At 43.2% G+C, this 25140-nt stretch overlaps 1 protein-coding gene across 3 annotated transcripts in view; it reads right to left on the bottom strand.

Annotated features, from left to right (window-relative positions):
- Window positions 1-533: 533 nt before the first annotated feature.
- LOC117407809 (uncharacterized) overlaps window positions 534-25140 on the bottom strand; it is a 504618-nt gene continuing 480011 nt past the window's right edge. For all 3 annotated transcript variants that reach the window (XM_059015531.1, XM_059015530.1, XM_059015529.1), the window contains 2 exons: window positions 13290-13874; window positions 534-2374 (listed from right to left, as the gene is read on the bottom strand). In XM_059015531.1, coding sequence (XP_058871514.1) covers window positions 1818-2374; window positions 13290-13874 — 1142 coding nt within the window. In that variant the 3' untranslated portion in view covers window positions 534-1817. The remainder of the gene's footprint in view (window positions 2375-13289; window positions 13875-25140) is intronic.

Raw genomic sequence — 25140 nt, 5'->3', positions numbered from 1 at the left:
CCCAGCTGTCTCCCCCTCCCTCCCTCTCCCCCTCCCCTCTCTCTTCAGCGGTGTGGATCTGTAGTGGAGCCCCAGGTGTCTCCCCCTCCCTCCCTCTCCCCCTCCCCTCTCTCCTCAGCGGTGTGGATCTGTAGTACAGCCCCAGCTGTCTCCCCCTCCCCTCTCTCCCCAGCGGTAAGGATCTGTAGTGCAGCCCCAGCTGTCTCCTCCTCCCTCCCTCTCCCCCTCCCCTCTCTCCTCAGCGGTGTGGATCTGTAGTACAGCCCCAGCTGTCTCCCCCTCCCTCCCTCTCCCCCTCCCCTCTCTCACCAGAGGTGTGGATCTGTGAAGAATCTGCTCATGGACCCAACAGGCTTGTTATTGTTGAGAGTTATGTGTGAAGAATCACAATTAAAATGTCCAGTTTAAGGATACAATTCATTCATATGTGTAATGGTCTCATTTAATCAGCACTCTGCTGTCATGAATGTCTTTCTTTTTACGAGTTCAAGATTGCCGAGGTAAACAATTGAGCAGTAAATCACACAACACCGTTATATCTTTTATACATTTTATCAAGAAAGATAGAAAATAGATGCGCTACAAAAACAGAACAGAAGATTCATATCAAAATAGCAGAAATCAGTTCACTGAGTTTAGCAATGAATAATATTCAGGGAGCATCTCAGCTTCAGTGTAAATATTGATTACATGGAAAATAATGCATTCATCTATTGTCTAGAAAGTCATTCATCATTATTTATTTATTAGCAGACGCCCTTATCCAGGGAGACTTACAGCTGTTACAAAATATCACAGTACAAAATTAGAGGGGGGAGGGAGGAGAGAGGAGAGAGGGAGAGTAGAGGGCAGGAAGAGAGGGAGAGTAGAGAGGATGGAGGAGAGAGGGAGAGTAGAGAGGATGGAGGAGAGAGGGAGAGTAGAGAGGATGGAGGAGAGAGGGAGAGTAGAGAAGGCAGGGTGGAGAGAGGGAGAGTAGAGAGGATGGAGGAGAGAGGGAGAGTAGAGATGGCATGGTGGAGAGAGGGAGAGTAGAGAGGATGGAGGAGAGAGGGAGAGTAGAGAAGGCAGGGTGGAGAGAGGGAGAGTAGAGAGGGCAGGGTGGAGAGAGGGAGAGTAGAGAGGATGGAGGAGAGAGGGAGAGTAGAGAAGGCAGGGTGGAGAGAGGGAGAGTAGAGAGGATGGAGGAGAGAGGGAGAGTAGAGAAGGCAGGGTGGAGAGGGAGAGTAGAGAGGATGGAGGAGAGAGGGAGAGTAGAGAAGGCAGGGTGGAGAGAGGGAGAGTAGAGGATGGAGGAGAGAGGGAGAGTAGAGAAGGCAGGGTGAAGAGAGGGAGAGTAGAGGATGGAGGAGAGAGGGAGAGGATGGAGGAGAGAGGGAGAGTAGAGAGGGCAGGGTGGAGAGAGGGAGAGTAGAGGATGGAGGAGAGAGGGAGAGTAGAGAGGATGGAGGAGAGAGGGAGAGTAGAGAGGATGGAGGAGAGAGGGAGAGTTGGAAAGGGAGGGGATTAGCATATCAGAGGGAAGGGAGAGAGAAATAGGAGGGGAGAGCCATAGGGGAGGCAGAGAGGAGAAGGGGAGAGGAGAGAAAGAGAGAAGGAGATGGAGAGAGGTGGAGGGGAAAGAGAGAGGGAGACAGGAAGGGAGAGTAGGAAAGGGGGTGTTAAGAAATAAAGAGGAGGGGCTCAGGGTAAGAGGGTGGAAGAGAGAGGATTTCTTCTCATCAGCCCAGAAGAGTGCAGAGAGAGTGTCAGTGAAAGTGAAGAGGAGATTGTCTGAGCTGTTTGAATAGTTTCCTGGTTCAGACAGGAATGTGTGTTTAATCTGCAGCGCTGACAGGGTCCGGGTCAGGGGACTCCAGCACAAGGTCTGTATTCTTGTCCCAAGTCCAGAAGAATGGATAGAGTTTCTCATTGGGTTTGAACTCCATGTCAGTGAAAGTGTAAATGTGAGATCTGGTCTCCACATTGTAAAAGGAGAGCTGCCCTTCCTCATAATCCAGATACACCCCCAGCTTCTGGGGCTTCAGGCTCCGGCGGAGGGGGTTCTGGGAGTCAGTGAGAGCAGTGAACTCATCTTCATCTCCATCCCACTCCACAGTCCAGTAACCCTGCTGGGGGGTCGTGCTGAACCACCCCTTCCTCTTGGCAGACTCTCTGCTGACTCCTAATCTCCACCGTGTATTCCCCCCCACCTGCACCTGCCAGTAGCGTCTCTCCGAGGTGAAGCTCTCCCTGCCCAGCACACACTTCCAGCAATCAAATCTCTCTGGATTGCGAGGGAGATCCTGCCGTGTCTTTCCCCGTCTCACTCGTTTCTCCTCCACAGACAGGATGAGCTGGGGGTGTGCTGTATCAGGGTCCAGAGTCACATCAACTGTGGAGCAGAGAGGAGACATCATTATTATTATTATTATTATTATTATTATTATTATTATTATTATTATTATTAACACAAAAAGGGTTTAAAAAAAAAAACTGGCCTAACAGGACATTTTCTTAACCAGCCAAACCACAACCTAAAATAACCTTAAAATGACATTTAAGACAGATGATTATTATTATTATTATTATTATTATTATTATTATTATTATGAGCAGTATTATTATTATAAAATAATATAAAAGAGGAACGAATGAAAGAAAGAAAGAAAGAAAGAAAGAAAGAAAGAAAGAAAGGTGACAAAGGCAGAAGCTGAGCCTCTTACCTCAATTAAAATGAATCTTGAAATAATAATATTTTCTAGATATAAATATTAACTAAACACCGAGATCGCCTCGTACATTAAAATCTCTTAAATCGACAGGATGAACTCAAGCTGCAGTTTGGAATCGCAGTTGGAATTGTAGCAATTCTTCGAATTTCGAACTGTAGCAGTGTTCTGTTGTCATGGAAACTGCAGTGAACGCAATGAGCCGCGAGATACGCGATCCTGAAGAGGGTAGAAGAACAACACAAACTGAAAGTGTGAGAGAAAACCCTGACGGAGGCTCTTCCGTGACCGGCGAGTGAACAAGATCTGGAGCCCAAACATCTTAGCCTTTTCAGACTAGCACACCCGAGCCGAGCCGAGCCGAGCCGAGCCGAGCCCCCCAGCGCGGGTGTGTTCACACTGCAGCTCAAAGAAGAAGCTGCCTGTGGAACGTGACGTCAGATTCCACGGACACGCGCGCACAGAGGAGTGCTGTGGATTTGTTTTGAGAATGGATCCCGAGGTCGGACTGTCCCAAACGATAAAGTACCAAAAGATTTCACACGAATACACAAATATGGGTTTGTGTTTCACATGCTGCTGACTGCAAATACAAACCGAATAATTTCATTTCATATTATTAAAGTTAGATTATCTACTACTAATAATAACTTTAAAAAGTTACAGGTAGTGTTTAAAAATGTCAGTAAACACATCAGAAAAATAGATTTAAAGCAGGCCTATTAAAAACAAAATCTAAACGAAACATTAAAGAGATTTTTCTGTACAGCTTGTTTTTACACATGCAATGTTAATAGATGGGATTTTTTAAAATGACTGAATTGAATGTGATTTTCAGATACTTTGCACATTTCCAATATACGGAGCTTATTTCTTTATTTATTTATTTTCTGTTAAGGACTGGTTTATAAAGTAATCACAAAATAATATGCGCGATTACTGATCACTTTATTCATTAGAAAAAATGATAATGCTTTATATTGCGTGGCATAAATTAATATTAAACTGATATTAAATGAATGTTAAATTGCATATTAAATTTACGTTCAATTATTCCTTGTTACTTTCCATTGACATTCAAGTCAGATTAACTGTATTTTCAATAAGGGGAAATTATTACATATTTTCAACGGTAACAAAACGTGATATAAATGGCCGTGACGTGCCTTTACATTTTCAATCGATATTTGGGTAACATTTAGCAAGAAACCAGCTAGTGCATATTTATTAAATATTAATTTAACATTCATTTAATATCTATTGCATATCTATTTAATATTAATTTATGCCACACAATGTAAAGCGTTGCTGATAAATACATGGAACCCAATTAATGAAGCAGCAGCAGACCTTGCAGTTCACACACTGTAAGGTTTGATTTGTCTCTGTTTGAAATGATCCCTGTCAGCGTTAAACAATTTAAAGGAGAAATCCTTTCCAGAAGACAAGTCTCTGATTTCAACACATCGGCGCCGGTCGCTGCAGGTCTGTGACCAAGAACTGCGTCCATTAAGACATCAGATTCACTTTTTTTGCGGTCTGACGCTTTTATTGTTATGATCTTTTATTTTTTTTAATCCTGTTTTATTATTTTTATTTTTTCACAACACTGTTTCGCGCTGCGGTTTAGTCTCATATTTCTCAATCCCTGTGAAATCTTTTGGTAGACTCTATTGTTTCAGGCAGTACGAGTTAACCGCGCCCCCAGCCTTGCTCAGTACAGAGCCAGTACCAGATATCTCACGAGGCCAGAGTTTCACGGTTCCAGTTCGGCTCGACAAAATGACCCGTGTGGAACTAGCCGTACCGCGAGGGCTCGGCCCGGCTCTGGTGTGCTAGTGTGAAAAGGCTATTGGAGAGCCCTGCAGCTACTGAACCAAACCAGCCTGGGGAGCCCCCTACACATCGCCATGCATACTGGCACCAATGCCCTGGACCAGCGCGGAGACGTGGCCAAAGCAGTGAGGAAGGTGGCAGAGAGAGCCACGCAGGAGTTCACACTCCAGAGTTGTCATTTCCACAGAGCAGACACCCCCCCCCCCCCCCCCCACACATCACCAGTAATATCAACGCTGAGATCGTCCGGGGCTGTGCTCTGAAGCCCAGCGTCCACCTGGGACACCCCCCCATACCTAGCCCCTGATAAAACGAGGGCGTGGTTGTACAGTATTTGTTATCAGCCTGTTTGTTTTTCTGTGGGTCTCTCGCTATATCGTAGCCCTCGATATATAGTGGATTTGTATTGGACCCCGACACCCGCGATATATCGAGTGGGTGTGTATTTGGAAAAACTATTTTGAAAATCTTTACAAAGAAACCCTACAAGAGGATTTTACAACAGAGCAAAATTTAATTCAGAAAAAACTTAAATCATTAGAACGATCTATTAAAGACAACCAAAATCCACTGGACTTCCCAATCTCCCCGCATGAGCTAGCAGAGAAGCTCCAGGGACTCAAACCCAGGAAAGCCTGTGACCCGACAGAATCAGTACCGAGATGCTCAAACACAGCAGCCCTGAGCTGCAGGAGGCCCTGCTTAAATTATTCACCCTGGTACTACAGGAAGGCTGCTTTCTTGACATCTGGAACCAAGGGCTTATATCACCAATTTACAAAAGTGGAGACAAATTCAACCCCAACAACTACCGAGGCATCTGTGTGAGCAGCAACCTGGGGAAGGTATTCTGCAGTATCATCAATACCCGAATACTGGCCTTCCTTACCGAACACAGTGTCCAGAGTAAGAGTCAGATTGGATTTCTACCAAATTACCAATGACCATATTTACACCCTCCACACCCTAATCAACAAACATGTACAACAAAAAAATAAAGGAAACATTTTCTCTTGTTTTATAGACTTTAAAAATGCATTTGATTCCATTTGGCATGAAGGTTTATATGATAAAATTCTACAACATGGTGTAGGGGGTAAAACTTACGACATAATAAAATAAATGTACTCAGAAAACAAGTGTGGAATAAAAAATTGGCAACAAAAGAACAGAATTCTTCACACAGGGTCGTGGAGTGAGACAGGGCTGCAGTTTGAGTCCAACACTGTTCAATATTTACATCAGTGAATTAGCAGCGGTGTTGGATCAGTCTGCAGCCCCTGGCCTCACTCTACACGACAAAGAAATTCAATTCATGCTCTACACAGATGACCTGGTCCTGCTGTCGCCCACAGAGCAGGGGCTACAGCAGAGCCTGTCACTGCTAGAGCAGTACTGTCACACCTGGGCCTTGACAGTAAACATGACAAAGACCAGAATTATGATCTTAAAAAGGGCAGATCTCAAAGAAGCAGGTCCCACTTCACTCTACACAACACCACCCTAGAACACACCACACAATATACATACCTAGGCCTGACCATCAGTGCGTCAGGGAGCTTTAACCTGGCAGTGAATGCACTAAAAGAAAAAGCCTGCAGAGCTTTTTATACCATCAAAAGGAGGCTTTATAAAATAAATCTACCTGTCAGAATCTGGCAAGAGTTATCCATCCCATTGTGCTATATGGAAGTGAGGTATGGAGTCCAGTCAGTCAACAAGATTATATAAAATGGGATAAACATCCAGTAGAAAGCCTGCATGCTGAATTCTGCAAAAACATATTACAGGTAGAGCAGAAAACACCAAACCATGCATGCAGGGCTGAATTAGGCCGCTACCCACTGCTCACCAGCATGCAAAAAAGAGCACTACAATTCTGGATGCATCGAAACAGAAGTGAGCCAGACTCCCTCCAGTACAAGGCCCTTCTAACCCAAGAGCTCAGAACAGAAAAGAGTCTCCTCAGCCAGCTGGTCCTGAAGCTCACTACACTAACCCACACTAACACTAACCAGCTTCAGAACAGCTCTGCTACAGCACTGCCAATCAGAGTCAACCAAACTGTAACACAAATCAAAAACTCCTATCTGGAACATTGGGACAAAGAAACAAAAACCCCAAATAAACTGGATTACTATCGAGCCCTAAAAAGAGACTTTACTCTGGAGGGGATCTCTTCACTGTCAGAGATACAAAGCAGAGGCAGATCCTGACCAAGTACAGGCTCAGTGACCACAGCCTGGCCATTGAAAAAGGCCGACAGAGGCAGACCTGGCTACCCAGAGAGAACAGGCTCTGTGGTCACTGTGAGACAGGAGAGGTCGAGACAGAGATGCACTTTCTCCTGCACTCTGAGAAATACAACAAAACAAGGGACACATTCCTTAAATATTATTTCCCTCCCAATGGGAGTCCTCCTGGGAGCGGGACACACAGCCCCACTGGCTGCCCAGTATGTGTGCGCCTGTCACAGCCTGAGGGACACACAGTGAACACTCTGCACAGGGGCGTTACTTCAATAACACTACTCTGTGTTACATTCTATCTACCAGCGGTCATTATTATTATTATTATTATTATTATTATTATTATTATTATTATTATTATTATTATTATTATTATTATTTTTGTTGCTATTGTTATTGTAAATCTATTGTTCATATGACATGTAATGTAATTGCTTTGGCAATACTACTGATGTCTGTCATGCCAATAAAGCACCTTTGAATTGAATTGAATTGAAAAGAGAGGGGAGAGGGAGGGAGAGGATAGAGAGGGGAGAGGAGTGGAGAGGGAGGGAGAGGGAGAGAGAGAGAGGAGAGGGAGGGAGAGGGAGAGGGAGGGAGAGGATAGAGGGGAGAGGAGAGAAGAGGGAGGGAGAGGGAGAGGATAGAGAGGAGAGGGAGGGAGAGGATAGAGAGGGGAGAGGAGAGGAGAGAGAGAGGAGAGGGAGGGAGAGGGAGAGAGAGAGAGGAGAGGGAGAGAGAGAGAGGAGAGGGAGAGAGAGGGAGAGGGAGGGAGAGGATAGAGGGGAGAGGAGAGGAGAGGGAGGGAGAGGGAGAGGATAGAGAGGAGAGGGAGGGAGAGGGAGGAGAGGGAGGGAGAGAGAGAGGGAGAGGAGAGAGATGGGAGGGAGGAGAGAGGAGAGAAGAGAAGGGAGAGGGAGAGGAGAGGAGAGAGAGAGGTGGAGAAGAGAGAGCAGAGGGAGGTAGAGGAGAGAGAGGAGAGGGAGGGAGGGGAGAGGAAAGGAGGGAGAGGGAAGGAGGGGAGAGGATAGAGAGGAGTGAGGTGAGGATGGGAGAGGGGGAGAGGAGAGAGGAAGGTAGAGGAGAGAGATGGTAGAGGGAGGGAGGGGAGAGGATAGAGAGGAGTGAAGCGAGGATGGGAGAGGGGGAGAGGATAGAGAGGGGAGAGAGGGAGAGGAGAGAGGGAGGTAGAGGAGAGAAAGGGGAGAGGGAGGGAGAGGATAGAGAGGAGTGAGGCGAGGATGGGAGAGAGGGGAGAGGATAGAGAGGGGAGAAGAGAAGAGGGAGAGAGAGAGGGGGAGGAGAGAGGGAGGTAGAGGAGAGAGAGGGGAGAGGATAGGAGGGAGAGGGGAGAGGGAGGGAGGGGAGAGGATAGAGGGATGGACAGGAGAGGGGAGAGGGAGGGAGAGAGGGAGGTAGAGGAGAAAGGGAGGTAGAGGAGAGAGAGGGAGGGGAGGGTATGATGTAGGGAGGAAGGGAGGGGAGAGGGGAGGGAGGGGAAAGTATGAGGGAGGGAGAGGAGGGGCATTTGCACATAAACATAATTAGGGCTTCGGATTTCTGATTTTTCACCCTGAGTTTTCTCATCTCCTTAAGAACTTAAGCAATTCGTGCTTCTCAATCACAACTGTACAACTGATTGAATTTACATTTTTTCTACTAAATGGGCTTTTAAATCGTAAGTCTTACTTTTTCATTGCAAAGCAGAAGCGACTCATCTTTATTAATGTCAATACAGTCACGCACAGCGATTGTAATAAAGTGAGTCCAGCATAAAACACTGTATTGTTCATTCTAGCTTTAATAAAGAGGAGTCTCTTATTAACATGTCGCGATCTCGTTTGCACGTCCTGCTTGTAATGAAAATGAAGGCTTGGCTGATTGAAAAGCCCATTTAGTTGTTTCACAGAATGAATCAAGTTTACTATGAACACGTTTCTCAGTTGTGATTGAGAGACACAAACTGCTTCACAGGGATCAGATGAATTCTTAAAGCAGAGTAGAAAAGTCGGGTAAAACACTGACAATCAGAAGCCCAGCCTCAAGTATACACTGGGATATGCACCCCCACTGAGGAGAAGAGAAGAGGAGAGGAGAGGAGAGAAGGATAGAGGGAGGGGTACACTCATGAGAGGAGAGGTGCAGACAGGCTCCAGATTGTGACACTCTTAATAATGTGTATAAAGAATGTCTGTACCAAGTTTCATCACAATCAGATCAGCAGTTCTCTAGATGCGTGTCAAAGTGTAACATATGGAGCCCTGCAGTGTCTACATGTGATCTTCACTTCACAGTGAGTTCACAATCTGGGGCATTATAACTAAACACACTTTCTCCTCTCCTTTTCAGTGTTTCCTTTGGGAGGCACACAAGGCTGGCGTTAGCTGAGCTGGGAGTGCAGAGAGGTTTAAATGGGGCACAATGTAAATATATATGTAAACACAGTGAGTGAGACGGGGCTCCTCGCTGTTCTTTTACCCGTTTAAGAAAAATAGTTGTGACTTGAGTTCTTTTGGTTTAATAAAGTTCTTAATGTTAATATCAGCACATCCTACATCAATATCAATCGACCACTAAAAAAAAAAAAAATTCTATATAATGAAATACCATGAGGTCTGTATCAGTTTAGTTCATATTTCTACATAATTAATACATGAGGTCTGTATCAGTTTAGTTCATATTTCTATATAATTAATACAATGAGGTCTGTATCAGTTTAGTTCATATTTCTATATAATTAATGCATTGAGGTCCGTATCAGTTTAGTTCATATTTCTACATAATTAATACAATGAGGTCCGTATCAGTTTAGTTCATATTTCTACATAATTAATACAATGAGGTCTGTATCAGTTTAGTTCATATTTCTATATAATTAATACAATGAGGTCCGTATCAGTTTAGTTCATATTTCTACATAATTAATACAATGAGGTCTGTATCAGTTTAGTTCATATTTCTATATAATTAATACAATGAGGTCTGTATCAGTTTAGTTCATATTTCTATATAATTATTACAATGAGGTTTGTCTCAGTTTAGTTCATATTTCTATATAATTAATACATGAGGTCCGTATCAGTTTAGTTCATATTTCTATATAATTAATACATGAGGTCTGTATCAGTTTAGTTCATATTTCTATATAATTAATACAATGAGGTCTGTATTAGTTTAGTTTAGTTCAGTGATGAAGGCACGGACGTGCTGAAACACATTGTTTGTATAATTTTATATAAATAAAATGAACTGAATTTTGAAGATAACGGGTCATGTCCATCTTAAATGACATGGTGAGTGTGCGGCCGATAATACACATTTATGATACGATATTATATTATATTTTATTATATATATATATATATATATATATATATATATATATATATATATATATATGCGTTAACAAGCTGTACTGCAAAGTATGGTGGCCCAGCAAGTGTGTTTTAATCGTGTTTACCCGATCACGGGCCCAGAATGACACTTCAGTATGATCGTGTTACACCATCACACCCTTAAAGGGTTAATGGCAGTGTCAGAGACAACAACTAGAGTTTCTGAATGTTTAACTAGGAGTCCGGATTGCTGGTTATTACAATTTAACAAATCCTCTCACATTCTCTGTTTATTTCAATATCCTACCATCCCATTCCAGCCCTGGGGATTCAAAAGCAAGAAACAAAACACTTCTTCACTGTATTAGTGCTGTTAAACACGTTAGCCTGACAGCACAACAGTATCTATAGAAGGATATAACTGAGGGAACAAAATGTTATTTTAAGTAAAATGCTGAAGTAAATGTATTTTTTAAATGTAACGGCTCTCAAGCATCGACTCCTCCTCTCATCCGCGCTCAGTCTGGGAAGTGAAGCGTCAGTGAGCTTTCACAATGCCACTCCCCGGAACTACACCCCTCTTCTCTGAGTGGACAGCTAAACCGAGATCCCTGCTATCATTGGATGCTTCAAGTGTCCATTAAAGAAATGATTGATATTATGAACTGGAGTGATTCCACCTATCCCTCTCCATTTTGTTTTATTAAATCTTGAAGCAGCCAATGATAGCGCTGGCAGGGCGGGACTTTTTAGTGAACTGGAACCCTCCGTCCTAAAGTGAAATATGGGGTCTGGTATTTAGTTATGATCAGTGATAATAAGCTCAGTTGCCCAGAGATCTTTGAAAGATCTCAGAGACCATAAGACTCAATAGAAAACCAACAGAAAGGCAGGTATGAGTCACAGCCAGATAATACGCACCCTCGCTGCCTGGATGAAAAATGCTTTCCTGTTAGAAATGCACTGATGGTATGGAAGTCCAGATTTGTTTTTACTGGTGCGCGTGCGTAGCTGTGTACCAGTTATGTGAACCCCTGCCTATCAGCATCCATGACATTTTTATGAACCATTTCAGAATGTTCCATTTAAAACTAAATAGCTGCACAACTAAAATCACATCGTTGTTATTTTTCAGACTTGTGTAGAATGATTTGCGATCCTAATGAATATCACTACGCTGTATCAGCATCATGCACGTCCCTATTCAAAACAGAACATGTGTGAAGAGTCAGGCAGGTACTCATGGAGGTGTGACACAATCCTCACACTGTGTGAAGAGTCAGGCAGGTACACATGGCGGTGTGACACAATCCTCACACTGTGTGAAGAGTCAGGCAGGTACACATGGAGGTGTGACACAATCCTCACAATGTGTGAAGAGTCAGGCAGGTACACAGCTGGAGGTGTGACACAATCCTCACGCTGTGTGAATAGTCAGGCAGGTACACATGGAGGTGTGACACAATCCTCACACTGTGTGAAGAGTCAGGCAGGTACACATGGAGGTGTGACACAATCCTCACGCTGTGTGAAGAGTCAGGCAGGTACACATGGAGGTGTGACACAATCCTCACACTGTGTGAAGAGTCAGGCAGGTACACATGGAGGTGTGACACAATCCTCACACTGTGTGAAGAGTCAGGCAGGAACACATGGAGGTGTGGCACAATCCTCACACTGTGTGAAGAGTCAGGCAGGTACACATGGAGGTGTGACGCAATCCTCACACTGTGTGAAGAGTCAGGCAGGTACACATGGAGGTGTGACACAATCCTCACGCTGTGTGAAGAGTCAGGCAGGAACACATGGAGGTGTGGCACAATCCTCACACTGTGTGAAGAGTCAGGCAGGTACACATGGAGGTGTGACGCAATCCTCACACTGTGTGAAGAGTCAGGCAGGTACACATGGAGGTGTGACACAATCCTCACACTGTGTGAAGAGTCAGGCAGGTACACATGGAGGTGTGACACAATCCTCACACTGTGTGAAGAGTCAGGCAGGTACACATGGAGGTGTGACACAATCCTCACGCTGTGTGAAGAGTCAGGCAGGAACACATGGAGGTGTGGCACAATCCTCACACTGTGTGAAGAGTCAGGCAGGTACACATGGAGGTGTGACACAATCCTCACACTGTGTGAAGAGTCAGGCAGGTACACATGGAGGTGTGACACAATCCTCACACTGTGTGAAGAGTCAGGCAGGTACACATGGAGGTGTGACGCAATCCTCACACTGTGAAGAGTCAGGCAGGTACACATGGAGGTGTGACACAATCCTCACACTGTGTGAAGAGTCAGGCAGGTACACATGGAGGTGTGATGCAATCCTCACACTGTGTGAAGAGTCAGGCAGGTACACATGGAGGTGTGACACAATCCTCACACTGTGTGAAGAGTCAGGCAGGTACACATGGAGGTGTGACACAATCCTCGCACTGTGAAGAGTCAGGCAGGTACACATGGAGGTGTGACACAATCCTCACACTGTGTGAAGAGTCAGGCAGGTACACATGGAGGTGTGACACAATCCTCGCACTGTGAAGAGTCAGGCAGGTACACATGGAGGTGTGACACAATCCTCACACTGTGTGAAGAGTCAGGCAGGTACACATGGAGGTGTGACGCAATCGTCACACTGTGTGAAGAGTCACGCAGGTACACATGGAGGTGTGACACAATCCTCACACTGTGTGAAGAGTCAGGCAGGTAAACATGGAGGTGTGACCCAATCCTCACGCTCTGTTTTGTCATCGCCTTCATTCCCCAGTTAATTTATGTGAATAAAAATATCAAAACAATTGATATAATGTTGTAAAGATATCTCAGCAATGCGTTTAGCACAGGAGACAGCAATGGTAAGAGTGTTTGTTATAAACACTAAAGCGTGTTCTGTAATAATTTAAACTTATATATTGCTGTTATTGTAACAACTGCAGACTTTTTATTATGACATGAACTATAAAATAATACTATAAAATAATAAAACCTGCAAGACCCATGTTATTATCATTAAAAGCAATGGTTAGCTGTGTGTTTGTTGAAAACACTAAAGGGTGTTTGTAACACGTCAAACCAGTTAGGAGTTATAGAAATGAATAATAAATCAACAAGCATATCAGCCTCTAGCAAACAAGTAGTAAAGTGAACTAGTACCTGATGCAGCAAGAATCCATTTCCAGACTAGAAGAAAGAAAAAGCTGTCATTCATCTTCCCCGGGGACACCAGCGCAAGATCTTTGTATTCTAACGTCCAGAAGAATGGATAGAGTTTCTCATTGGGATTGAACTCCATGTCAGTGAAAGTGTAGATGTGAGATCTGGTCTCCACATTGTAAAAGGAGAGCCGTCCTTCCTCATAATCCAGATACACCCCCAGCTTCTGGGGCTTCAGGCTCAGGGGGAGGGGGGTCTGGGGGTCAGTGAGAGCAATGAACTCATCTTTATCTTCATCTCCATCCCACCCCACAGTCCAGTAACCCTGCTGGGGGGTCATGCTGAACTCCTCCTTCCTCGGGGCAGACTCTCTGCTGACTCCTAATCTCCAGAATGTATTCTCTCCCACCCCCAGCTCCCAGTAGTGTCTCCCTGAGGTGAAGCCCTCCCTGCCCAGCACACAGGGCCTGTAATCAAATCTCTGGGGATTGATATGATCCTGCCTTTTCCTTCTCACGTGTTTCTCATCCACAGGCAGGGTGAGCTGGGGGTGTGCTGTATCAAGGTCCAGAGTCAAACTGTCAACTGTGAAGAAGAGAGGAGACAATAATAATAATAATAATAATAATAATAATAAAGTGAGTGTTTATAGTATGTTCTTTGTAACAATTATATAGCCAGTGGTAAAAAAAAAAAGCAAAGTGGCAGCAAAGGGGTAATTGTTACTGGACTCCAGCAAAGAAACTCAAAGAATACAGCTGTTTACCAAAAATGAAGACAGTTTACTCAAAGTGTTGTGTCTCTATACAGTAGAAATCACATGACTCAGTGTGGCATTCATATGAGGTCAATGCCATGGTCACCAGCACCTTTAGCATGCAGGGTTTACATGAACCTGCTAACATGAAGTCACTTTTTATTATAGATGTAAACACAGTGAGTGAGATGGGGCTCCTCGCTGCTCTTTTACCCTCCACTGTGAAAGGAATCCATTGAAGAGACACATACCTGCTGAGCTGAGGATCCACTTCCATTCTAGAACACAGAAATAAAGAGAGCATTATTTTACAATCACTCCTCCTGTACTTTCTACAGTTCAGAAGATGTGCAGCACACACTAACTGGCAGGGCTGTGCTGGGGTGAGTCAGGCTGTGGATTTCCACACACTCTACATACCTGATTTAAGGACCTCTCGCTTCACAGACTCTGTGAAAAGAAGAGAGCTGGATTACATTCTGCACACTGAGGTGTAAAATCTATTGAGCACTATTGTGAAGAGCTGCATGTAAATACAGTAGGGTTGCCAGGGGTGACAGAAAACAGAGAAATGAACTCCTCTGTCAGCTTGGCTTGTTCTGACAGCCCCCACCTCCCTGATAGCCAGCACACATCTCTCCAGAGAAATGAACTCCTCTGTCAGCTTGGCTTGTTCTGACAGCCCCCCACCTCCCCGATAGCCAGCACACATCTCTCCAGAGAAATGAACTCCTCTGTCAGAGCCCTATGGAGTTCAGTGATATCCTCCTCCAGCTCTCTCATCGCCTCGCTAGTGCTCTCTGTAGCATTCATAGTGTACTGTTGACAAAACAGTCGGGTCTGAACTTCACTCACATCCCACCATTGCCTTATTGATAAAAAAGCCCCTTTCTGCCTTTCATCGTTCATAAAAGAAGTCTTTTAAAAGTTTAGTATAAAATGCCAATAGGAAGAATAAACACATTCAGTAGGGATAATCATATTCAAACTGAGCAAACTATGATCAGATAGACCTGTGGGATGAATAGTACATTTAGAAAAATAATTTAAATGATGCTTCAACACATCAAATGTATCTAGTCGAGCTAAACATATATTCCCATGGCTCCCCTTAGCCCAGGTACAGTGCTTAACATCAGGATTCATTACTCTCCACACATCCTCCATATCATGCGCTGTTAAAACACTAACCAGCTCCTGAACTGACCTGGGGTGAGGCTCTGGGCGATTCCTGTCTAGCTTGTCGTCAACTGTACAATTAAAATCACCAGCTAATAAAACCACTTCTTCAGTCTGACTCTGGCCTATAACTCCATTGAGAGTCTGAAAAAACAGCACCCTCTCTCTCCCATCGTTTGGTGAATAAATATTAACAAATACTACATTTCTACCCTCTACAGATACTTGCACTTTCAACAAGCACCCCTTAATGACCTCACTTACATTGATAGAGTCATACTTAAACCCCTTCGCAAATAACATGGCAACTCCAGCACTGGAAATTCATTCCATGACTAAAAATAACCTCCCCTTCCCAATCCTGAATCCACTCAGATTTATTATTATCATCTGCATGACAACATTAACTTTCTTTTGGTTTAAATATTCAAACAAAGCTGCTCTCTTTGCACAATCTCTACCTCCACTTATATTTAAAGTTCCTATATTAAGAGTCTGCATTGTAGGGTTGAAAAGAGATGCACTGGAAAGTACAAACAATAGTAAAAACGTACAAAAGAAAAGATGCTTGTGTAGACTTATACATCATTCCTGTTTAGAGAGGCACAAACTTTGCTTATTACATTTTTTAATTGATCTCTTTCTCTTTGCTCCATGCCCAATACAGATGCATTGCATCTAATTTGCTGTGCAGAATTTAAGAACAATTTTAAATCAGGGAAGTGCTCAATAACTTGAATCCCTCTTTTCCCTTTAGCAGAGCTTTAAAATGCCTGAATGCTTTCAGCACTATACCCCCCTCACGCTTGCTGACTAGCCGACAGATCAGAGCTAAGTGAGGAGTCAGTATCACTGCCCCTGTCTTCGCTAACATCACCACCACTGACCTCTGTGCTGTGTGTTTGAGCGCAGTCCATTCTCACAGACAGCTCACTCTCTGATTCATCAGCCTGAATGACCCCAGCCTCAGAAACAAGGCTGCGTTTCGCTGTAATACTGTGTCTGTTTTTAGCCTTTCTTTTCCCTTTGGAGAGTTTAAACTCACCCGCTTCCGTCTCTTTCTCCAACACTAAAACCGCAGCCTCATTCTGTTCTGTGATTCCCTCAATCTGTTCTCTCCCCTCACTACCCTGTCCCTCACCTGACAACCCCACTTCAGGTATCTCTCCAGCCCCGGTCACAATCACAGCTTCTCCCGTCCTCCTGTCTATTTCAGATGGTTCCTGCAACTCACTTTCACCTTCTACCACACCAGACTCAACCAAACCAGGTTGGAGCTCTTCAGTCTCTCGCTCCACTCTTCTATCTACAGCGCTGTGATCCGAGAGTCCATCACCCTGGCTCCCCAGGGGCTTCTTTCCTCTCGCTTTCAGTTTCTCCTACAGTCCTCTTGCAGTTCTTCACAATATGCCCTTTACGGCCACATTTGAAACATTTCATTGTTTCAGAAGAAGCAAAAACGATGTATTCGCTACCATCCACCCGAAACCTGAAAGCTGCATTTAGCTCTCCATTCAGGTCGTTCAGAAGCATATATAACTGTCTTCTGAAAGAAACTACAACCCAGAGGAATCGTTGTAATGCTTCACATTATTTTTCCATGACGGCTTAGCTCTCTCACTATAAGTTAGTTTTTCAGAAAAGGAGGATGTGGCGGAGTGTCCCGCCCCTATGTATTATTATTTATATTTTTGTTTGCGGCGCAGGTAAAAGCGCCGCGTCTTTTATTATTATATTTAAAAACCCCGTGAGGATGCATGGCTGATCAGCTACTGATTATTTAACTAGCTGACAGTCATGCATCCTTACCAAACGCGTGCAGACTCTGGCCGAGGGATAATAAGATAATTAACAACTAGTTAATCCCTCGGCCAGAGTATATAAACCTGCAGCTCTCTGCACTCGAGGTGGAGTGTTGGAGTAGAGAGTACGGGGAGCGGAGAGAGCGAGCAACATTAAAAAAACAATTGCTAAAACGTGCTGGATTATCCAGCACGACACTTACTTGTTTGTTTGTTTATTCGTTTGGCCCTCGTGCCCTTTTGTTTTGTGTTTTGTTGTTTTGTTTAAATCTTTTGTTTGGTTTGTTAATAAATACGCTGAGTGCCATTGCACTCAGCTTCACCCGCCTATCCATTGTTTGTGATTCAGTTACTTCCTGGTCCGTGACGTCATCACACTCACCACTGCCAGCCAGACTGTCACAGAGGAATATTAGAAATTGTTATTTTCCTAGCAGGAGCCGCAAGAGGCAGAACAGACACTAACACTCCATCAATAACCAAACCTTGCTGAACAATTTCCAAAACTATTGTTTCATTACTCAAGAACACGACACCAAACTTGTTCATAGGTGAAGCCGACTTGATATTCTCACACCGGATTACTTTTCCAAGTTCGACCACACATTTCTCAAAAGGGAAAGACACATTCGCTACAATTTTTATACCATTTCTCCGTGTAATATTTTCTAAATTGGGACTTGATCCCCTAGGGACTGCCCCCCTCCCCCCCCGACTTTGTCCATCACAGCCATTAATTTATAAAAGACCCAACTATTAATCCATTTCTTTTTACAAAACTATGAAATAAGAAACAAAAGGATGAAAAGTGAAAAAAAAGCAGAGGAGAACCCCTCACTCACTCTGAGCTCTGCACTCTGCACACGCAGAGGAGATCCCCTCACTCACTCTGATCTCTGCACTCTGCACACGCAGAGGAGAACCACTCACTCACTCTGAGCTCCGCACTCTGCACACGCAGAGGAGAACCCCTCACTCACTCTGAGCTCCACACTCTGCACACGCAGAGGAGAACCCCTCACTCACTCTGAGCTCCGCACTCTGCACACGCAGAGGAGAACCCCTCACTCACTCTGAGCTCCGCACTCTGCACACACAGAGGAGAACCCCTCACTCACTCTGAGCTCCGCACACGCAGAGGAGAACCCCTCACTCACTCTGAACTCCGCACTCTGCACACGCACTGCAAGCACTCCTGACAGACACAGCGACAGACAGACAGCATGAATAGATAGATATAGATAGATAGATAGATAGATAGATAGATAGATAGATAGATAGATAGATATAGATAGAAACATTTACAGTAATTCTACAAATAAAATTATGAAAACAGTTCTTACCAAGTTCCTCACGAAGGCACTGTGCAGCTAAAAAATTAATCAGACAGAACAGTGTGTGGTTATTTCAGCTCCAGTACAGATTAAAATGAATCAGACAGAACATTGTGTGGTTATTTCAGCTCCAGTACAGATTAAAATGAATCAGACAGAACAGTGTGTGGTTATTTCAGCTCCAGTACAGATTAAAATGAATCAGACAGAACAGTGTGTGGTTATTTCAGCTCCAGTACAGATTCAAATGAATCAGACAGAACAGTGTGTGGTTATTTCACCTCCAGTACAGATTCAAATGAATCAGACAGAACAGTGTGTGGTTATTTCAGCTCCAGTACAGATTAAAGTGAATCAGACAGAACAGTGTGTGGTTATTTCAGCTCCAGTACAGATTAAAATGAATCAGACAGAACAGTGTGTGGTTATTTCAGCTCCAGTACAGATTAAAATGAATCACACAGAACAGTGCGTGGTTATTTCAGCTCCAGTACAGATTAAATTGCAGTATGAAAAACACAACCAGTTAAATGAACAGGATGTCTATGTGAAAATGAATCCGCTATCTGCGAAGTATATGAAACATACAAACTAAAATTGCTACAATTTTCAACATCCCTGCATAAGGAAATATTTATATTCCTAAGCCTTTGTGTCCAAAAAAACCCTCAACTTTTTAAAATTTAAATTTGAATAGATTAATTGATTTAACCAGGAGATTTAATTTATAATTTATTTAATCAGGTCTTGTTTACAAGAGGGTCCTGGAAATAATAAAATAACAATTGCAATGTATAAAAACAATTATATTTATTATTATTTATAATCATTTCTAGTGAGTTGAATTTCCGGTCCAGGGATGTCTTTATTTATGGGTGTGGTAGTTTAAGATACTGCTGTAGAAACCTGGAATGGGTTTTCAGCATCTCTTCATTAAGTGCTTTACTTACCCATAGGCTCAAGCTTTCTCTCCATGGCTAGAAGAAAAACAGAACAGTCCATATTATTGTAAACCTGTTTGAGATGTTTAAAATGCACAGAGCTATATGAAATGCTTCATAATAATGATAAAGTTCATACCATCCATTCTTCTCCATTGGATCACCAGCAGAGGAATGGCTCCAATACTGAGAGCTAAAGTCAAGAAGAAAGCCACCATCCATCCAGAGACTCCTGGGAAAAAATCACCTGGAAAACAACACAGCAGCTCAACACACTGGAACACACACCCCCCCTCCCAACACTGACCACACCCCTCATAGTGAGCATTCCACACACCCCTCCCAACACTGAGCCACACCCCTCATAGTGAGCATTCCACACACACCCCCAACACTGAACCACACCCCTCATAGTGAGCATTTCACACACCCCTCCCAACACTGACCACACCCCTCATAGTGAGCATTCCACACACCCCTCCCAACACTGACCACACCCCCTCATAGTGAGCATTCCACACACCCCTCCCAACACTGAGCCACACCCCCTCATAGTGAGCATTCCACACACCCCTCCCAACACTGAGCCACACCCCTCATAGTGAGCATTCCACACACCCCTCCCAACACCCCTGAGAGCGAAAATGGAGGACTGCCCATAACCCACCACACACCCCCCCCCCCCAAATATGTTTGATTCAGATATTGACTGGTTCACTAATTCATGTGTTTGATTCAGATATTGACTGGTCCACTAGTTCATGTGTTTGATTCAGATATTGACTGGTCCTCTAGTTCATGTGTTTGATTCAGATATTGACTGGTCCACTAGTTCATGTGTTTGATTCAGATGTTGATGCCCTATCATGATGACTGTAATCTATGGTCAGTGTCAGTCAGGCTCAATCCACAAACATGTGATACTCACTGGATATGTGGAGTTTGGATTCCCAGTCTGGTTTGGGTGTTTTACTTCTAACCAGACAGGAGAACACGTTGGACTGCTGTTTGATTTTGATGTAGCTGCTGACACTGCGGAGCCCCTGACTGTCGCTCAACAGTGTTGTGTTGGACAGTGATGTCACATCGTTTCCATCCCTGTCTCTCCAGATCACTTCAGGTTCAGGGTCCCACCCCTCTGATCTGCACACCAGCCGGGTCTGCTCTCCTTGTGTAGAGTCCATAGAGATTGAGGGCTGGGTCCCCAGAGCTGTCAGGGAATAGAGACAGTGAGACACACATAGACAGACTGTCAGGGAATAGAGACAGTGAGACACACACAGATAGACTATCAGGGAATACAGACAGTGAGACACACACAGATAGACACACCAGCCAGGTCTGCTCTCCTTGTGTAGAGTCCAAAGATTGAGGACTGGGTCCCCAGAGCTGTCAGGGAATAGAGACAGTGAGACACACACAGATAGACTGTCAGGGAATAGAGACAGTGAGACACACACAGATAGGCACACCAGCCAGGTCTCCTTGTGTTATATGAAGGGCCCTACCCATTTCACAGCTGTGAAAAACGTGACAGGGCCCATGAAATTCATTCTGCACTGGTCTGGTCTGTTTTGTGGACTTTTACTAAGGTGACCAGACCCACTTTTGGAACACTGGTCCCAGTGTCCTCAGAACCTTTCTTGGGACGCTCATTTTGTCCCCCTTTTTTTTTTTCCCAGGCCATCGTCGCGCCGGTAACAGAATATTGTATTTTCATGCAGGCTGCTGTGTTACTATCATATCTAACTTATTACAGTACAATGACACTTGATGTGACTAAAGGGAAGGCTGAACGACCAGCAGCATTAAAAAGCATCTGCACAGCGCCGTGCAAATCTGGAGAATTACTGAACAGTCACCGTTCATATTTGCAACTAATCACAGAATTGCGGGCGGGTTTATTCATGTTGCTGAAATGAAGTGGTGGCTATCCTCGTCTGAATCATCACTCTCACTGCGTGACCAGGTTACACTACAGTAGTCAAACAATAACGGCTCATACAGGCACTATTGTATTGTGTTGGAATTATTCTCTTCATCCATGATATTTGTATATCTGCGTGCAAACGACTTCACTTCGTGTCTAGCTATAGGTGACAACTGCAGAAATCACTGCTGTCACGTCACATCACCGTGCCATGTTTACAACACAGCGCACTGAAGCTTGTCGTGGTTTGAACACTTTGTGAATCAAAACAGCTGTAAAAGGAGGGGCTGTAAAACATGACAAAAGTATTTGGAAACATATTTTCTATTCAAATAAGTCTATATTCACTTTCAGTTCACCACAGGTACCCTCTAAGAAACGTATGTTAGTTAGTGGGTAATACAAAATTCATGTTGTAAAAATATTTTTAAAAAGTTTCAGAACATTTTTTTATTTCTGTAAGTATACATGTACACAAGTTTCAGGTCTGCAGGTGTCCATTTAATTTCTTTAAAAACATCATTTATATTGATAGTTGAGTGCTGTATACGATACAAAGAGTTTAAAACAATAAAAAAAAGAATCACATCCTTGTTTCGTTTTACCTTTCTTTAAAAAAATATCTAAATAAGCTGCCTTAGGGTCAGGATACATCTCTTTAATTAGGTGACCACTTACTTTTATTTCTGTGTTAAATGTATTATAGAAGCATATTTTATCCTGCAAAGTTTAAGAAAAGAAAGAGTCAAAGGAGTATTCATATTTAAGATTAATGTTATCTGTTGTAAGTGTGCTAGCTATATAAAACAACACATGATAAAAACATGTTTTTCCTTCACCAAAAGAGGCAAATGTCATGACTCGAATGACTGGGGGGCTGGGGGTGGGGTCAATCCCTTTAAGTTTCTTCAAGTAGCTTTATTTCCAAATGTTATTTTAAACATGTTTTAAGCCGACAGAAAACGTGTTAATTGTATGATGTCATTTCCTGCCTTGTCTATGCAGTTTTTCAGTACCAATCAATGATAATGAGAAAGCGTCTCCTGACAATCTGAAAACTCCCCTGCACATTTTACACAGGCTAATGCTTATGCTTATATTAAGGAAGAATAAATAGTATTTGTTTCGTAAGTTGTGGCAGTAGTCACGCAATATGAAACAATAAACGTTTCATCTGCTTTTGCGTAATTGCGAGCAGTATGCCTGGCCAGGCGATTTTCCTATTTATATATCTTTCAGCCCCTTTTTATATGTTCTTTATTCTACTCTGCTTTGTCCACTGTTTTAAAAGAGATTAATTAGACTTCTCTATTTAAAGAATACTATTGTATAATCTTTTTATTTTATTTCTGTACTATTAATTGTGAAGCACTCTGAGATGATTGCTTTTAAGGGCGCTATACAAAATAAAGTTATTATTATTATTATACGACAAAGCGCACCATACTGCTTTGTAATAAGGAGAACTGTGTTTTCTAGTGTTAGAACTCTGATGCAGTTATTCTCTTTAGCAATCCAGCTTTATTTTGTTAGGCTGCGTTTGTACATTTGCCTAACAGATAGTCTAATAGCTTTCTTCAGTCTATGAATATAAGTTTGACTCTAGGTAATGTTAACAAACAACGCTATGCTAACATAGAGAGCTTGTTCTTTTATATTCTGCTCAGCAGTTATATCATCGTTATTTCTAGTCACCGTTTGGTTTTGTTTATTTTATGATTTGTGAATGTGCTATCGTTCTTGGATAGTTTCCAATTGACAGACTGCAGTGGACTACTACTACGGAGGACCTACACCGCCGATAATTCAGCGGCCGGGTGGGATCGATCCATTTTGTTGACGTGCAATATTGATTGGATTATTTTTATATCAGAATGGCCATTTACGAACTATTTTTCGTAAATGGCCATTCTGATCTTTTTTCTTCCGGATGTATTTTTATTTTGATGAATCACGGGAACTGAACATTTACTTTAAACTTGTTTTGTATTTTCTTTGTTACTTTTTTTACAAGCTTTAAAAAACTGCTTGAACTCTTATTTCACTTTTGTATGTAAATGCATATGTATGTTTACTCACCGCCATGTGAGTTGTGGTCCTATACAGTTTATTATTGTTGATTGCTATAGTTTTTAGGCTCATGATTTTCTGTATCATTTCTCCTGGGGGCAGGGATATGTCTGTGTAAATTAGCCAACGTATTACAATTACTGTGTTTCGGCCTAATAGCAATGCTATGCTAGTATCGTTTCTCTCTTATTAAGCATATATTACTAGAATGATTGCTAGTTATGGTTATGTTTATTTCTTAATTATTCTTCTTTAAATACTCATGATATATTTGAATTTCATTTCAAGGATTGTTCATTGGTTGTAGGGTTGGTTTATTTGAATAATTAAATTCCGTCATCATTTACCTGATTGCAATATTGGAAATTCCTTTCTTGATTGCTGTAACTGGTTATGGAAGAGAGTTGACCATTATAAAGTAAAGAAGTGACAACATTTCAATTGATCAGAAAAGGAGTATGATTTAATCTTATTAACCCTGAGTCTCTGCATTCACTTTCAATATGATATTAAGTCAAACATTGCCAAAGTTAAAATAAAAACCCTGGAGCTTCCCCACAGCTTGGAGGTTGGAAGTTATTCACAGAGTTTCCATACTGTCCCAGTTTAAGGACTTAAAAATCTGGTCACCTTAACTTTCACCCTGCACTAAAATCCAATTAAGTGATATGTATCGTTACAGGTTCCTGATGAGCTTGTTTTCAATTTAAAAAAGAAAGCTCATCATGAACTGGACAGGATTTATTGATTGACACTTGACAACAGTCAATAACTGGGCTCTACTCACTGATTGGTAGACACGGGCATCCGGGGCGGGTTTAGTATGACCTCAATGGACCTCAATGGATCTATGCACCACCACCCACACTGCACTGCACAGCACCACCACCCACACTGCACCACCACCCACACTGCACAGCACCACCACCCACACTGCACTGCACAGCACCACCACCCACACTGCACCACCACCCACACTGCACAGCACCACCACCCACACTGCACTGCACAGCACCACCACCCACACTGCACCACCACCCACACTGCACAGCACCACCACCCACACTGCACTGCACAGCACCACCACCCACACTGCACCACCACCCACACTGCACCACCCCCCACACTGCACAGCACCACCACCCACACTGCACTGCACAGCACCACCATCCCCCTGTCTGAAGAGCACATTGACGTGCAATGATAAATAACTGTTGTTTGTTTTGTTGGAGACTGAAATCACGCCGCATACCCCCTGATACCAATGATGGTAGAGGGGCGGCTTTATTATTGACTTTTGAGAAATAAATACAGATGTTTTTTCATTATTCACGCACCACTCCCATCCTGACAGCATGTCACACTGCCATGTTTGTAACGTGGTAATTCTTATTCTATACTGTTCTGTACATACTCTTGTATATGTCATGATCATCATTCAGAATACTGCTTGTCTACATTTTTTTATTTTACAGTCATGGGTAGTTTTGTAATGAAGAGACAAGAGCTGGTAATACATTAGTAGTGAGTTCAACTTGTGTATCAAACATTACTGACCTGCGACTATCACTTCAGTCTGTCCGTTTTCAAACCAACTTCCATCATCAGCAAAGCAGGTATAGACGCCTCTATCAGAGGGCCGGATGTTTCTCAGTTGCAGTGAGATATCGCCTGTCTGCAGTGCAGAGGGAGAGAGAGCGGTGCGGCCCCGGTAGTCACTGTCCTGTCTGCTGAGCTCATCCTTTTGGTTCAGATATAAATGAACAGGCCTGTCGAAACTCTCCCTGAACCACCTCACTTCCATGTCCACAGCACTGACTCTGGGTGAAATGTGACAG

This window comes from Acipenser ruthenus, chromosome 50 (genome assembly GCF_902713425.1).
Source record: "Acipenser ruthenus chromosome 50, fAciRut3.2 maternal haplotype, whole genome shotgun sequence".
In the NCBI taxonomy this organism is placed as follows: domain Eukaryota; kingdom Metazoa; phylum Chordata; class Actinopteri; order Acipenseriformes; family Acipenseridae; genus Acipenser; species Acipenser ruthenus.
The sequence above is the reverse complement of the archived record's forward strand: the minus strand, read 5'-3'. Positions and strand labels throughout refer to the sequence as shown.